The 17,046-nt window shown below is 43.9% G+C and overlaps 1 protein-coding gene across 1 annotated transcript in view; it reads left to right on the forward strand.

The window, feature by feature from the left end:
- Positions 1 to 1,008: 1,008 nt before the first annotated feature.
- The window catches only part of Pygl (glycogen phosphorylase L), a 42,179-nt gene continuing 26,141 nt past the window's right edge, over positions 1,009 to 17,046 (forward strand). The window contains exons 1-5 of the mRNA XM_028781663.1: positions 1,009 to 1,335; positions 5,905 to 6,006; positions 8,806 to 8,884; positions 11,733 to 11,836; positions 16,640 to 16,771. Of these exons, the coding sequence (XP_028637496.1) occupies positions 1,093 to 1,335; positions 5,905 to 6,006; positions 8,806 to 8,884; positions 11,733 to 11,836; positions 16,640 to 16,771 (660 nt within the window). The 5' untranslated portion in view covers positions 1,009 to 1,092. The remainder of the gene's footprint in view (positions 1,336 to 5,904; positions 6,007 to 8,805; positions 8,885 to 11,732; positions 11,837 to 16,639; positions 16,772 to 17,046) is intronic.

Here is a 17,046-nt window from a genome sequence, read left to right on the forward strand (position 1 = left end):
AATTAGCTTTGTTTAAAAAGAATAAAAGAAAGAAAAAGAAGAAGAAGAAAAGGCGTGACAGACAGGAAAGAAAGAAGGAAGGAAGGCAGACATGGACCCACTAGATGGCTCAGTTGTTAAGGCACCTGCTGCCATGCCTGGCCTCGCGTGATTGATCCCAGCAACCATCATGATAGAAGGAGAGAACCAACCCTGGACCTCTACGAGTCTGTGTGCACATCTGAGGACACACGCATACAATGCATACATTTTGAAAAAAAAAATCTGACAGCTTAGAATGCCTCATGTTTAGCTTTCCAAAGTTTAAACACAATCCATCCAGATCTGGTGTAAAGATCACACACCAGTGTTTCTCCTGAACATAGAGAAACTGGTTCTTTGATAGCTCTTTCCTTCTCCCTCCCTCTCTTCATACTGCCCCCCTCAACCCCCCCAGTGCCCTCCCCCATACGCACCCTCTTATCCTTATACCTCATTTGGTTAAAGTACACTGCAAATCGAAGTCTTGTCCTCCACTGAGACTAAAGCTTTCTCAACAGACCCCTTGATTTTTACACCAACTGTGGCCAACTACTATGGGCTGGCCCAGCCTGGGTCTAGGAGTCAAAAACCTCAGTCTTGCATCCTCAGAAAAAAAAAAAAAAATTAAAAACCGAGGCCCCCTTAGGATATAGGATAGGACGATGCCAAAGACTGGGAAACAAGTAGGGGACAATCAAGGTTAAATCACACTGACCCTACAATGTCACCCTGGGAAGCTACAGTGGAACCCACTGAGTAGAAGCAATGGCTTTGTTGGGAACTCAACAAGCGAGCCAGCCGAGGCCTCCTATCACACTGGCGAGGTCGGAGCCTCCGCGCTCTACGTGACCCGGACGTTCTGGGAGCGGCCGAGGGGCGGTACCCGCAGCTGCAGCGCCGCCCAGGGGCTCCCACGCCCCCGGGGCGGCGGGAGGGTTTGCTCTGAGAGCCTCGGGTGGGCGGGAGCCCGGCAAGGGGCGGATCCCCAGAGCCTCAAAAGCAGCAGGAAAGGAGCAGGGAAGCCAGTCTTGCAGCCCGGCGACCCACTCCGTGGTCCCGCCGCCCGCAACCATGGCGAAGCCCCTAACCGACCAGGAAAAGCGACGGCAGATCAGCATCCGCGGCATCGTGGGCGTGGAGAATGTGGCCGAGCTGAAAAAGGGCTTCAACCGTCACCTGCACTTCACTCTGGTCAAGGACCGCAATGTGGCTACCCCCCGCGACTACTACTTCGCCCTTGCGCACACAGTGCGGGACCACCTGGTGGGGCGCTGGATCCGCACACAGCAGCACTACTACGACAAGTGCCCCAAGGTACCAGGCGAAGGGCATTTGTCATCCCCCCCCCCCCCCCTCCACTCCCTGTCCTGGTCCCGAAGTCTAGTCCGGCAGCGGGACCTAGGCTCGGCCCTCTCTCCCACCTCCCCCGCAGCTCTATGCCATCCCCAAGGCACCGCTGTGTTGTTAAATCCAGAGACCGACTGCTGGCTAGAGCCCAAGCTTCCCTCTCCCGCGAACTAAGCAAACTATGGAGTACCTACTCAGCACTTAACCAAGGGGGACCCCGGCGCCTCCCATGCGGCTAGGTTCCGGGGCCCCTGACAGTCCACGGTGAGCACGCAGGGCCGGGGAGGGGCACAAAAAAACAAAAACATGCAAAAGCCTAGCTTTAGAGGATTGAGCTTAAAGTTTAAGGAAAGGAGAGGGAAGTTTAGAGTTCCTCTAATAGTGACCCTGCCCAGGCCTCAGGGCTGCGTAGCCTAGCTGTGCAGCATAAAGATGGGGGAGGTCCTGGCCTAGACCAGTGAGTGGAGGCTGCAGTTCCTGAACTTTCTGATTTCCGCCGGATGGGCCTTGCCAAGCGACTCACCTGAAGCTATTCCTTGTAAAAACACCCCTCTCCCTTCCAGAGGCCTACCCCAGAGATGTGTGAGACACTGCCATTCGGGGACCAGCTCCTATTTCTACCAAGGGCGAGAGTGCATAGTCTCTGTGGGGGTAGTGGACTTGTAGAGGGAGGAACACCACCCCATCATGACCAGTCTAGGAAGAGAACCAGACCTAATGGGAAAGGTTAGGGAGGAGCGAGCAGGGAGACGGAGTCTGCACACTGAGAGTGTGAGACAGCCCCTTTATGGAGGGTAGTGAATATTTTGGAAGAGAAAGCTGGAAAAACTGGCTATAGATGGAGTTATGTTGGAAAAAGTGAAAGCAGATCCTGGAGGCAATGGGAAATGCGTATATATACACTTACTAGACGTTTTTAAATACATAAAAACTTCGAGAATAGTTATCTCTACTATTTGTGTCTGAGAACTGTGAGAATTCCTAAGACTGCGAGATAAACTCCCATAGTAAGATGCTGTGATTGTAGGAGCCTAGCGCACTGCTACCCAAATAGAACAACTGCTAATGTGTATCCTTCCAAATCTAAACATGTACTTAGAAAACACTTCAGGTCCACATTCATGTACTGTATGTATCTTTTTTTTTTAAAGATTTATTTATTTTATTATGAGTACACTGTAGCTGTCTTTGGACACACCAGAAGAGGGCATCCAATCTCACTATGGATGGTTGTGAGCCACCATGTGGTTGCTGGGATTTGAACTCAGGACCGCTGGAAGAGCAGTCAGTGCTTTTAACCGCTGAGCCATCTCTCCAGCCCCCTGTATGTATCTTTTTATGCTGCACCTTGAGGTAGAATTTTTTAGAGGTGGACTGGGTTGGAGCTACATTTCAGAAACACAAACACAAGCGCTACTCTGTAGCATTGAGCATCGTAGCTTGAAGACATCTGTTGTTTCTCCTCCAGTGGTAATCTTCCTGGTTCAATGATTACTTTTTCTCGTGACTCTTCCTTCCTATACAAGGGCAGAGCAAGCAAGACAGGGTTCGCTGCAGCGAACATGTTGCATAACTCTTCTTAGAAGAGCTCAGAAGTTCTTAAACAATTGATTTCACGCGGGTTCGTAGTGTTTGCTGCATGATGGTTTCTGTGGAAGCTGGACAGCTGCAGTCCTCGAAGAAAACTTGGGTAAAACCTGGAGGTGTGCCCAAGCTCCTTCCCCAGCCTGCTCCCTGGTGTGCCTACAAGTCACCAAGTCCAGTTCTCTAGCCCAGTCCTTGTGTAAGCATGACAAAGGTTTAATCATACAGAAGCCTCTTCCTGTCCCTCAAACTCAGCACACAGAAATTCAATTCACGTTCCCTGAAATCCTGACCTGCCTTCTGTGTTTTTAAATTTAATGACTCTGTGTCACCACCATGACAGTCACTGCAGCCCAAAACTTAGGGCTAGTTTTTGACTTTTGTTTATATTCCCCTTTCAAATTTCTGCACACCCCCCTCCCCCCAACTTCCCACTCTCTTCCAGTATCTGGTTAGCTGGGAGGCCCTACAGGTCTGTTGTAATGGATTCTGAGCTGTGACCTCAGTTCCCAGGAACTGTAAGCTGGCAGCCAGAGGCTGACCAGGGCTAGCAGACATACACCTCTTTGCCAGAGGTCCTCCTCTGGGTAGTTAAGTTTCATGGCTTTGGACTAGCCTCTGGGTAGTCAAATTCAATGGCTTTGGGATATAGTCCAGCATGCTTCTGTGCTTCCAATTGTAACTTCAGTTACATCTTCATTTTCTCTGTTGGCTCCCAAAGACCCTGCATCTGCAGTCTCATTGCAGTCTAGGCCTGTGTCCAGCTGAGCTTCCTAAAACAACACATCTTGACTCTGTTAAGGGTGGCTGCAGACCCTGACTTAGTCCTTAAGGACGTCAAGGTCATCTCCTGTCAGGCGAATCTGCCCTTCCATCTTATTTGCTATCACCTGCCTGCATCTACCTTCACATACCTCTCTCCTACTTACCCATTTCCAACTCCCGCCCTCTGCTCACCCTCCACTTGAAGTACTCTTCCCAGCAGGAGTCTCCAGGTACCACTCCTGCCTGCCCTGCAAGTCTCAGGTTTATTGTCACATTTCAAACATCTGACAGTGTACCCAGACAGCAACACCCAGGTCTTCCAGTTAGTGCTAGGAAAAAAAAAAAAAAAAATATATATATGTGTTTATGTGTGTGTGTGTGTGTGTGTATACATATATATATATATATAAATAATTGTTTTAGCTTTATTCTATCTTTTGAAACTTTTTGTATTTTTTTGCACAATATACATACAATATTAGGAGTGGTTTGTGCATATAGTTTACAAGGTGAGTGAAGATATTCAAATATTTTATCGTTACAAATATGCAGTGAATGTCCATAGGACATTAAGGCAACAAAGGTCTATTTTTCAAGTTCTTACATATTCTCAAATATAAAGTATATTTTCCCTCAAAAAAATGTTACTTGTAAGAAAAATAAGAAATCCCCTATAGTTCCTGCCCTTAGAAAGTCTCTCATATATAAAGATACTCAGAGCAAACCTATCTAGAAGACCTGGAAACACTTTAAATATTTTTAAGATGTTATTTGTGCTAGTGGATCATATGTCAGTGCTGCTTTAAACTTAAAGAACTTTTAAGAAAGGTCAAAAAAACTTCACACAAATGTCAGGATTCCAGGGGTGTGACTGAGGTATGGATATATTTACAAAAGAGCTCTGTATAGATCACTAAAACAGGAAAAAAGCATTTGTTCCATCAGAGAGAGTGAAAACACACATGGAAGGCTGGGCTGAGCTAATCATACCTGTGGTTTGACCTGCTTGCTGTTTCCTCATGCACAGGAGCCCGGGCCTAAGGCTCTGACCCTTTGGGACTTAAGTGTGCTCATAAAGGTACCGTTCACTAGCATTCGTAGGCATATACCTGATAGGCTTACAAGGGCCCAAAATTTCTCCATAAACATTCAAAGAAGCTGGACAAAATGCAGGATTAGATGTTCTGGCAGGATGCAATGTTGACCATGTTGAGAAGGATCAAAATTCAGCTGTTTCATAAAATGAAAGTGAGAAAGAGCAAAATTTCTTAGTTGATGTCATAACGATTTGTTACATGAATTTATTATTATTATTATTATTATTATTATTATCATTACTACTACTACTTATTGGGTTGCCCAAATACTTTTATTTTTGGTTCTTCTTTCCTGTGGAAACGGGGAGTATGTAGAATTTGAAGTGACTTGAACAGACTCTTGCTGTTTTGTTCTGTGTCTGTTGGAGAGCTGGGTAACTGATATCCATTCTTTTAAATGAGCAAACTGTGCTTGCATTGAAACTCTGGAGGGAGAAGTGAACTTTGTGCCTATTACTCCTGCCCCTGCTCATATTTACCTGGCTTTTCCCAGGCCAAGGACAAACAGTTTCTAAGTCCGTGGGGAAATTTACAATCCCATCAAGAACAAACCTTAATAAGCCTTGGGAAGTTTTACTAGAAGGAACTGTTACTTAGACTTCCTGGGGTGGTCTTCAGTGAAGGAGGAATCTGCTCTAGCCACAGAGTGTTTGGCAGCTAGTCTGTGCATTTCTTAAATGACAAGGTCAGAACCAACCCTTTTGAGAGAAAGGCAATCCAACTTATTTGGTCTAAAACATGTTTTATTCATGAAGCTCCTGAACAGGGAAAAACAAACATAAACAAAAAAAACAAAAACAACAAAAAACATTGACTCCAATTCATTAGATGAGCTTGCTTTTCTTTCTTCCTGAAGATAAAAGACACCAAATTACTTGGCCAAAAAATAGTGTATAACCTATTTATACACTAGGGGAAGTGTCATTCATCCCATCTGGTAACTGCTGAGTCTCAGGTGAACTTGAGTTAAAGTAGCCCAAACCCAGATGGGTTTTTATTGGTGGCCTAACATGGATTTGCATTTTAATGTGTGTTGCCAAATATGCTTGACCTCATAGAAGAGTGATGGACCTTTCTCTCTTCATTTCAGAGGGTGTATTACCTCTCTCTGGAATTTTACATGGGCCGAACATTACAGAACACCATGATCAACCTTGGCTTACAAAATGCCTGCGACGAGGCAATTTACCAGGTATGTTGTTCATGTGTCTCACACCTTTCTCAACATTTCAAGTTCACTTTAACACACACATACATGCACATGACAAATTTCTCCTTTGAATAGGGCTACTACAAACAATGAGAAATATACACAAGTTGAAAGACAGAGGCCTGGGTGTCGTGGCATATACCTTTAACTCCAGCCCTGGGGAAGCCAGAGCAGATTGATCTCTGAGTTCAAAGCCAGCCTGGTCCACTAGACAGAGGGGGAAATGGAATTTGGAGAATGGATTATCACACATAAGGGTTTTATTTTGCCACTAAAGTCTTATAATTTCTGAAACAAATTACATTTTTAAAATGAACCTCTTAAAGTTTTAATGCTGGGTGATGGTGGTACATGCCTTTAATCCTAGCCTTTGGTGGATCTCTGTGAGCTCAAGGCCAGCCTGGTCAACAGAGCTAGTTCCAGGACAGCCAGGACTACACAGAGAAACCCTATCTCAAAAAACAAACAAACAAACAAACAAAAACAAAAAAACAAGCAAAGCAAAGCAAGAAGAATCACCACCAACAAAAAACTTTACTCGTAAGCCTTTTACTTTAAGTTTCTGCCTACCTTTTAAGAAATGATCAAAGTTTGACAGTTATTCATATATCAAACAACATAAAAATGTTAAGCTTTTGAAAATCCGTTACCAGATATAAAGCATACTTCCGCTTTAAGGCAGTCCTAACATGTTCATTTGTTTATGTAAATATTTTCAGCCCTTCCTACAGATGTCTCTCCACCTAAAACAAGTAGTCCTTCATGTGACTGAAAGGAGAGTATATTTACAAAGACAAATCCAAATGAGATGGCCAGAATGCTCCCTTCCTCCGGGCAATGATCCCTAGAGTGATCTGCTCCCTTATCATTCAGGGCAAGCATCCATCAAGCAGGTTAGGTGGAGCACTTCCTGCTAGAGAACCACTGCAGCTCCCCTACACTTCCCTTTCTTTACTTCCCTTAACATTAACAGAAACATTGCACACCTTCCCTGGGGTAGTGTGTAAGCATGACCTGAATCTTCATAGTTAAGATTTAGAGCCTTGTCTCGATTTTCCGATTTGCAATTTCAAGATCCTGAGTGTTAGTTAGCATGAACCATTGGCTGCATAAGGAATCCCTAGTCATCGGGGAGCAAATCCAGAAGCCCCATCCTTCTGAAATGATGTGGAGCTGTGCTTGAGTTCCTATAAAATTTAATTATCAACACTTACATAAGAAACTAATGGAATAGAAGGAGAGGGGTCCAGAAAAGTGGCTCAGAGAAAAACATGGGCATCACTTAGGCAGCTCCTCCTTATGTGCATGTTTTCAACACTGAAATTACTTTCCCATTAAAAGCTATCCAAAGTCCTTGGAGATGACTCAGCAAGTAAAGGTACCTGCAATCGAGCCTTATGACCCAAGTTCAAGCCCTGAGATTTACATGGTAGAAGAATAGAATTGATTCACAAGTTCCCTCTGACCTACTGACCTACGAGAGACAGAGAGAGAGAGAGAGAGAGAGGGGGAGGGAGGGAGGGAGGGAGAGAGGGAGGGAAAGAGAGAGAGAAAGGAAAAGAAGAGAATTTATAAAAACTAATTTGGGGGGCACATATGAGTTTTAAATAAGCACAGTTAGATATTTCATAGCAGTTAGGTCTGGTGGGATTTTCTTCTAGTCCACAGAAAACAGGTCACTGCACTTATCAGAACATGAGTTTCCCCATAAAATAAGTAATCTACAGTATACTCTGTGCTATAGGGTTCTAATCCAGATCCAATGCCAGTGGCTTCAGGAGTGTGATTCCCAGCACTTCAGAGAAGGGATCTAGCAACTGTCTCTCTGTCCAAAGAGGCACTTTGGCAAACACCCTAGGGAAAAGTAGGGAGATTCTGGCCCCATTCATTGAGCAGATGAGGCCTCCTGCTGGTGCCAGGCATCTGAGATCTCGGACATGGATCCCTAACTGGTTTGGGGTTATCAGCTTTTGACTCTACTGAGACAACACACTGTGAACATGCAAAGATAAACTCAAATCTGTCCTGAAAAGTTCGACCTTGCACCTTCTGACCATCCTGTCACCCAGTCCAGTTACTGTCAGCTTGGAACTATACTATTTCTAATCTCATGACATATTTTTAATTTGTTTTGATTTGATTTTTAAGAGTCACATTGTGTGTGTGTGTGTGTGTGTGTGTGTGTGTGTGTGAACACATTCGTGCTGTAACATATCAGCACACACGTGGAGATCAGAGGACAACACGTGAGAGTCGTTCTCTATTTTTGTCCTGTTTGTCTTGGAAATAGAACTAGGTCATCAGGTTTAGCAGCAAGTACATTTACCCAGAGTCATCTTGATGGCCCCATACTTTTAAAAAAAAAAAAGAAATAATAGCTAACATGGGACATATCTGCCCAAGACTAATGCTGTTACTTTGTTCATGTAATCTCATTTGACTCACAACTCTAAATTAAGTAGGTATTTTCAGCCTCCACATTTTTACAAGGCAGCTTTAGCAACCTGTCTAAGGGTCAGTGTCAAGGGCATGGCATGGTCCATAATGGACACCCAAAGATTCATGCTTCTCTGTGCCTGGCTCTTCTGCCTTGTATTGCTGGCACCAACGATTGGTAGCTTCTGCAAGTGATATGCAGTGCCAGAACAAGCTCAGGGGAACCAATGTCTGATCAGGCACACAGACAACCCTGGTAGCTGGCCAGTGCCTTAGTAAGTGGAATTGTCTCTGGAATGACCTGAGTGTGTATCCATGTCCAATATTGTCTTCCTTTCTCCTCAGCTTGGATTGGACATGGAGGAGTTAGAAGAAATTGAAGAAGATGCTGGGCTTGGCAATGGTGGTCTTGGGAGGCTTGCTGGTAAGTGACAGCAGGAGTGGGTTATTTTGTCTGGGTGATCTGTGCCTTCTTGGGTGCCATACACAACCGTTCTTAGAAGAGACAACTGGCTTCCTTAGAAGAAGGAGAAAGCATGTCCCTACTGTACACACATTTGTTCTTGATTTTACCCTGTGGCCTGATCAGCTCCACATAGAAAAGAGATGTTGCTTAAAGCCTTTTCAGACATTGCTTAAAACCCCAAAGCTAGCCAATTCCTTCCTGTTCACTTAAGGGTTTCCAAAGCCACCCTTTTGCATCACGCTATTTGTTTATGGCTGGTCAATTCCCATAAACTCTACTCTTGCCTTACAGGCTTCAATTTGATATTTTGATTGACTGGCAGGCAGTGAAGTCATTAATATACCTCTTCACATATATACAAACTCAGTTCTTCATTGTACATGAGGAATGACTTTTCAGCGAACGGAGAAGAAAATACTTAAAACATAATACTAGCTCTACTTGCTATGGCAAATTACCCAGCAAAAGCAGTTTAAGGAAGGAAGGCTTTACTGTCACTCAGAGTTCCAAGGCACAGTGTGGAAATCTTGGTTATCAGGAGCTAGAGGCAGCTACAGTCAGGAAGCAGAGGAAAATAAATGTTCAACCAGCTTTGTCCTCTTTACACAGTTGTGGGCTCCAGTCCATGGGGTGGTGCCCTCCACATTCAGGGTGGGCTTTCACACCTCAGTTAATAGTCAAAAGTAATCCAAATAATCCCACGCAGGCATCCCCAGAGATTTGTCTCCTGAGTTCTTCTAGATCCTGTCAAATTGACCTGATTATTAAGCATCGTCACCTATAACTAAACATCTCCAGAGCTCAGGAGAATTTCTCCAAAGCAAACACCCAATGCAACATGTGCATAAGAAGACAGGAGAAAGAACAGGAGCGTGATGTCACAGTGCTAGTTCTCAAACCCCGTTAAAAGCAGCCTAACTTCAAAGAAGGGTGCTGATACAGACATGCTTGCCTGTGTGAATCACCAAGCTCAAAACAAAGCAAGGCCCAATAAAATCCATACAAAGTGATACTATTTATATTCTAAGAAAAAGTGAATCTTCTTTGAGTTACGTATATAGGGAGACACAGGGGAGAGTCTGAAATTTAAGCACAAAATAGAGTCTAAGTGTTAAATCCTCCTGGTGGCTCCTGGTGACTCCTAGAGAGGAGCAGTAGGATTAAAAGGGGCCATCAAAGGGGATGCTATCATATTTTTTTTAAGTCTCTTAATTTGTCATTCATTCTCAAGTTACTACAAAGTCATTTACATCTGTTTCATTTTATCAAAGCCTTTCTACATCAGCAGCAGTGTGCTTTAATGCCCCTACTAGCAGTAAAGTATATAAATGTTCTTCAGGTAAGCTGTTTGCCATTGTCCTGTGATGCACTCTTCTGAGGATTTCCCAGGCTTCCTTGGGCCATCGGGAGGGTGGCAGCATTAGTGGAAAGCCAATCTAAGAACAAGAGTTGGTCTGCTTTGCTCTTATGTGAAACCCAAACTCTTCAATATTGGCTAGCAGTCATTCTAGTCTGGACTGGGCTTTCATGGCCTTGCTCCTTTGCTGTCTGGGAAGTCCAGAAAATAGAGCTGCAGGTGAGGCTGGGTAATTCTCAGCTGACCTAGCCTCTTGTCCAACTATGGAAGTTGGAATCCTATCTGCTCAGGCTCTAAGGATCGACTTGTCAGGACCAAGGGAATGCCAAAAGAGCCACAGGTCAGATGAAGCAGGGACTGGTCATGTTAGACCGACTCTAGGCTTAGCCCTTTGTGTCCGTGGCTCTGTGTTAAGAGTTGGACCATGAACCCCACCCGAGGCTCTCTCATTTTGAGTGATAGCTCTCCAGTTCTTTCTAGCTGGAATTCCTACTGTAGGCTTCCTCATTCCTTAACAGCTCAAATTCCCAAGAAGGACAGTCAGAAAATGTAACCCTTTGGATTGTATCCAAGCACTATATAGATCCCTTCTCTACCTACGGATTGGCCCTTCTAGCTCAGATGGTCTCTCATTGGATAACAGAAAATATGGTAAGAAAATAGTCACATCAAGAATGGCATGGCGATCACAGAACAAGAGCCCTGGATGTTGGGCCTGATTTTTTTCCAGCGACTCTATCGTACCCAGACTCTGAATCTCCATGCCTGCCCTCTCCCCTCACAGTACAAAAGACAAGACAGCAAGGAAACTCTTCCACAGAAGCCCCTTCCTCAGCAGAATTCCTAGTATCTGAGTAGATTGGATGCCATTGCTGTCAAGGCTCACAGCTGTCACTGGTGAAGGAAGTAAAATGGGTACAATTGTTTAAAAAGCTTAGATCAGTGAAGCAGGATCCACATCCTGACCCATATAACCAATCTTCCTGGAGCATACAGTCAACTAGTGTCCCAAGAGCTGTGGGATTCCGTCAGTCAGTTGGGTGCCATGTCGGAACAGGTCTCATGTAAGTTTCTATTTGTTGGAATGACAGTTCAGCAGGTAGGAATAGAGAGTGAAAGCTTCCCTTAGAAAAGCAACCATGGGTGACAACAGTCAACCTACCCAATGTAGGTAGCTTCTCTATTTGTTCTCAGACAATGCTAGCTTGTACACAATTCAAGATAGTGAGGAAGGTTACAATATCTATTTTCTTTAAACATTTTTACATTTCCTAATATTTCCTAATTTCTCTATGGTACTTAATTCTATAATTTAAAAAAAAGGTTACTTTAAAAACCCAGTAAATTCCATGCAGCAGCATCTATGCGCAAAACAAGCTGTTCCTGAGAGAAGACTTGTGTGGCTTCCATGTTTTTGAAAGAGAGTTTTGTTTACTTGATCAAATTCAGCCTGCTTCCTGGACTCCATGGCAACCCTGGGACTTGCAGCCTACGGATACGGCATCCGTTATGAATACGGAATCTTCAATCAGAAGATCCGAGAGGGATGGCAGGTATGTAATGCTGTCACCTGAGCCTCCATGAGCTCTTCCTTTGTGCTCTGTTGGGTGAATAGAATAGCATGGGCCTTTCACACAGCCCTTCACTGATTTCTCTGGCATTCAGCTGACAACAGTGGACACTTCCAAAGTCAGCTTCCCACTGGGTAACTTTTCTGAGCAATGAGCCTGTGTGTGTCATTCACCTCCAGATCCAGGGCACCTGGCACAGTGCCTGCCTCTCGCTAGCTGGCTCATGGCCTGTTTCTTAACCTCTAACTCTCAACTGCACTATTTATAAAATGAGACTATAACAGTATATATGCCTCTTGTGTGATGATTTTAAGAAAATTATTCTTCAATAAATCACCGTGAGGGTCTGCCTATAGTGAGTGCTCACTGAGGCTGACTGCCTCATTCCTGAGGGCTGGGTGGGGTCTTGGGTTTTGCTGCATCGAGAATGAGGCCTCACAAGAGAACTCTGAAAATGACCACTGGGCCCTGACTATGGACCGTTTCCATGTGCAACGCTCCATCGTGAAGCTTACAGAAACACGAAAGGAGGCTTGTGGGTTAGAACTGTGGTCTCCTGAGCATTTCTCTGTGGTAAGAAGCACACTACTGCTGATGCACAAGATGGAAAACTGAGTGTCTTCCAAAATAAGAGTTTCCCCAGATCATATTGCTGGTCAACAGGGATCCATGTCAGCAGATTTCTGCATCCACATTCAATATTCTCATACATGTGTGGCTGCCCTCCTGCTCATGACTGTCTTATAAGATACATAAGTGAATGTCCTATTATATAATAAAATTGGGTAATCTTGTTGATGGTTAATAAAATAAACCTGACACATATTTAATACTATGCTCTATATAAATGTACACTAATCCATCCAGACCACTGTAGTTACCCCTGTTTAAATCTCATATATTGGTTTCTTTCATCTCTGGTAGGTTTTTGAGTCCATGGTCAAGGGCATTGTGAACCTCTCTGTGATCTTAAGTATAGACTATGCCCATTCCCTCTCTGTGTTTCACATTCACATCATTGATTTAAAAAAAAAAATGTGTAAACTTCATTTCCAAAAAGTTGAGCTCTGTAAGCATGCCTGCACTTCGAGGCCCAACAGCAGAAAGCTCGGAGCTTGTTGTGGGCTGTGTAAGGAAATGAAGCATATAGGAGAAGGGTAGATACTGTTGAGGGCTGCAGTCCCTCTCCCGGTACTTAGCCACTAAGTGAGGAACTAAAGAGTGGTGGGAACATTGAGTGAAAAGCCAGATTTACAAAGGAGGCTCTTGGGAACAGAGTATGGAAGACGTGTAAGCTATAAGTGAAATTCCAGGTTTTGTTAAGGACATGTGTTGTATATTTTTACCTGGCTTTAATAAAATAAAAAAAACCATGGGATAACCTGGAGTAGAAGAAGGACTCGGCCCTCATCTCTAATTGAGATCTAACTTCCGATCCTCATAGAAAGCACTCCATGTCGAGAAGATTGCCGTAGTCTGAGCCTTGGCTTTCTGGTCTTCACCATGGAGATGCCGATTTCACAGAACATGCAGAGTGGACACACAAACAGATACTTGGGAAAAGGAGAATAACTCCATAAAGTGTGATGCTCTGTGATAAAATTTTAATATAACCATTGCTACTGCATGCTCTAGTATATTTTTATTAAAATATAAAATCATTTATGGTATTTGGGGACAAAAAAGGATCTAGAATTATATGACTGGACTGACTACCAGTGTGAGAGAGGCCAGGAGAGAAAATGTTAGAGGAAAATACATCAGGAGCAGGAATGAGACTCAGCAATGCAGGTCACTCAAGATTAGCTCCTGGTCTGCTCTGCAGGGGAGCCAGGTTCAGTTCCTGGCTCCCATGAGGAAGCTTGCAGTCACTCCCACTTGTAACTCCAGTTCCAAGGCATCTATGACTTTCTGGCCTCCACAGGCTCCTGCATGCATGTGGTACCCATGAACTCATGAACTCACGCAGACACATAATTTAATAAATTTAATAAATTATTAAATAAATAAATAAATAAATCTTTATTTTTAAAAAAGAAAAGAAAGCCACATACTCAGGCTTCAGCATTAATTATCTTTGGGACATGGATTGTGGCTAGTGTTTATTATCATCTAATTTGTTCTCCTACATGGCTCATATTCCATGAGAAATGTGTGCTTTTGTATAAACATAAAAAGCTGTAGAAATGAAAGAGTTGATTTCCTTCCCCAGTGAAGTAACTAGAGTTCTACGCTACACACTGATTTTAACAGATTTTTCCAATATGGCTGGCATTTCAACACAATCTCATCAAAGGACTATAAAGCATCCATACTCAGTCCTGGAAAATAGACTGTGTTTTTAAACTACTATTGTATACAAGAATTAAAAGAAACTCAGCAAATAAATCTAAAACTTCTCAAATGCATTTCCCCTTCCAATTTCACTCTTAATCCTGTAGATCAAGGAGGCTGGGGCTACAGATGGAGCTTTATTGGTAGGATGCTTGTCTATCATGCATGGAGCCCTGGATTTGACTCCCTGTCTCCAACATCAAATAAGCCAGATTGTGGCGGTATACACTTGTAATAACCAATACTACAGAGGTAGAAGCCAGGGGCTCAAAGATCATCCTCCACTACACAAGTTGGAGCTAGCCTGTACTACATGAGACCCTGTCCAGAGAGGGGAGATGGGAGGAGGAAGAGGAAGTGAGAGACGAAGAGAAGATCAGGAAAGGAAGAGAACAAGAAAGACCGATAGCTTCTGCTAATTCCCAGTTAGCCCCATTGGCCATCATCACTTCTTTAATTATGACTTAAAAAAAATGAATCAGAAGGACATACAGTTTTACTCTCCACCTACTTTATTTCCCAAGATGGGATTGTAAAGGACAAATGTAAAATATGTCACATCGTAAAAAGACCATTTCCATGAAAAGCAAAACACACATGCCAGGAAGTCTGTAGCTCTTCAGACTATGACATGGTCTCATTCCTGTTCTCTGCTTGCCCCGACCTGCTCCTCTGAGCACTGCTGGCCTGCTCCTGGCTCACCTACTCTCTGCTCTCCTGTATCATACTTGCCTGTACCCTACTTGCCTGCACCCCAGGTGCCTCCACACCTTGCTTGCCTGCACCCCAGCTCCTCCTACAGCAGATACAGAGAAGGCTGATGAGAAAGTCAGCAGCTGGGAAGATTTTTGAAGGCTGGTGGACTTTTTAACTTTGAGTCTATTCAAAGAACATCTGCATAAAATGTGTTGACCGAACCTCTGAGGAAAATTATTACACAGTTAAAATTCTGGACTTGCCACAAGGGTACCTGGAACCTGATCAGTGATAGTCCTGCATGTAAATACCTGGCCTTTGGAAGGAAGAGAGGGATACCATTAAACAGGCTCCCATGGAAGGCTAACAGGTGGCAGAAAGGAGACCCTTCAGTCTCCTCTTAGAACCTTGTGCCAAGCCTGTTATGGCCAGACTCATGATTTCTACTGCCCAGCCAGCCTCTAGTCATCCTTATTGAATTATTGGCGTTCCCCAGAAATGATTCTTAAATCATTTATGTTCTGAAGAAGCAAAACTCGTTGGCTTTCTTGGCACTTGTTCATGAGTTCATCTCTGTGCCCCACATTTGAGAGAGGACGTGTTTCTTAAAATCCTATCGCCAGTACAATGCCAGAGCTGACTTCTGCTTCACTGGATTCAGAGTCAGTCATTCGCGGAGATGCTGAGTCTGGAAGCCAGCCCTTTCATTCCCAGGAGCCACAGATGCTATGAATCATCCCTTCAGAGCCTCTGGGGTGGAATAGAGTCCCCAAACCCACTGGGATGTGAGGATCAAAGTTCATCTCCCACCTGCTCCACACATTCATGTACCTCAGTGATTAGTGTGTTCACAGATCCCTGTGGTTACATGAAAGTCTACATTCACAGCCTGCTTTCTTCATCCACAGGAGGAAATTGAAGACAAGAAGGGGTTTTCCCATCTCACAGCATCTGTGGCTCCTCCTTGGGCCTGCTGCAATGAGCCTGTAGCTGTGACGTTCCTACCTTTCAATCCACCTTAGAAACCAGCCTGGGAAAATTTTAAGTTCTGTTCGCCGATTCCTTTCTGATTCAGCAAAGGATGTAAAATGAAAATCAGCAAACAGGGATCCTTACAAAATTTTTTAGCCACAGGAAACTGAAACAGCCATTTTTGGGTGGGACAAATGAAGCCAACATGTAATGTCATTAAGACTGGTCAGCTCCTGCTTTGTCACTTAAGAGTATATCTCCACAAGAGTAAAGGCCACTCAGACTTGGAGCGGGGCAGGTATGAGGTGCTACACTGTCCGTTTGTTTCTTGATAGCAGAAGAAAGAGGAACACCTTGTTTACATTGACCAAGCTACCTACCTCTCTACCCTAGAATACCTCCCAGATGTGAAGGCATGGCCTCTGAAGCACAGAACTGAAGTCAGTCTTAGCTCTGTCATTGTTTTCTGCATAGCCTTGAGCTATTATATTTTCTCATCTCTGAAAAGATCAAAATCACAGTTTACTCCTCTAAGGTTGCGATGATAAATATAGTCATACATATACAACATGTATATTGTTGTCAATAAGCAAGGCCATTGCTGTCTTAGGATGTAAGACACAGCTACAGGCTTAAGAAAAAAATAAGGTTAGAAGACCCGGTATACTTTCATTCCAAAACAGAACTCTTGAGTTTTGGTAAAAGATATCTTTACTGTGATATAATTGAAGGGCTAGGACTATGTCCCCTGAACAGTGAGTTCTAAGCCTTATCCATTTTCAGGTAGAAGAGGCAGATGACTGGCTCAGGCATGGGAACCCTTGGGAGAAGGCTCGTCCTGAATTCATGCTGCCTGTGCATTTCTACGGAAGAGTAGAGCACACCCAGACGGGGACAAAGTGGGTCGACACCCAGGTAATTGGGCTCTCCTGACAAGCATTTTATTTTACACAGCATGGTGAACATTACACTGACCATACAATGTGTAGCACTACCGTGTACATAATATCAAGAATGAAGTATTGGCCAGGCATAGTGGTACATGCCTTTAATCCTAGCACTCAGGAGGTACAGGTGGATCTCTGTTGAGTTTGAGGTCAGCATGGTCTACAGAGAGAGTTCCAGGAAAACCAGGGTTATGTAGAGAAACTCTGTTTCAAAAAACAAAAGAAAGGAAGGAGGGAGGGAGG

Source organism: Grammomys surdaster, unplaced genomic scaffold, assembly GCF_004785775.1.
Source record: "Grammomys surdaster isolate TR1022 unplaced genomic scaffold, NIH_TR_1.0 98, whole genome shotgun sequence".
NCBI lineage: Eukaryota > Metazoa > Chordata > Mammalia > Rodentia > Muridae > Grammomys > Grammomys surdaster.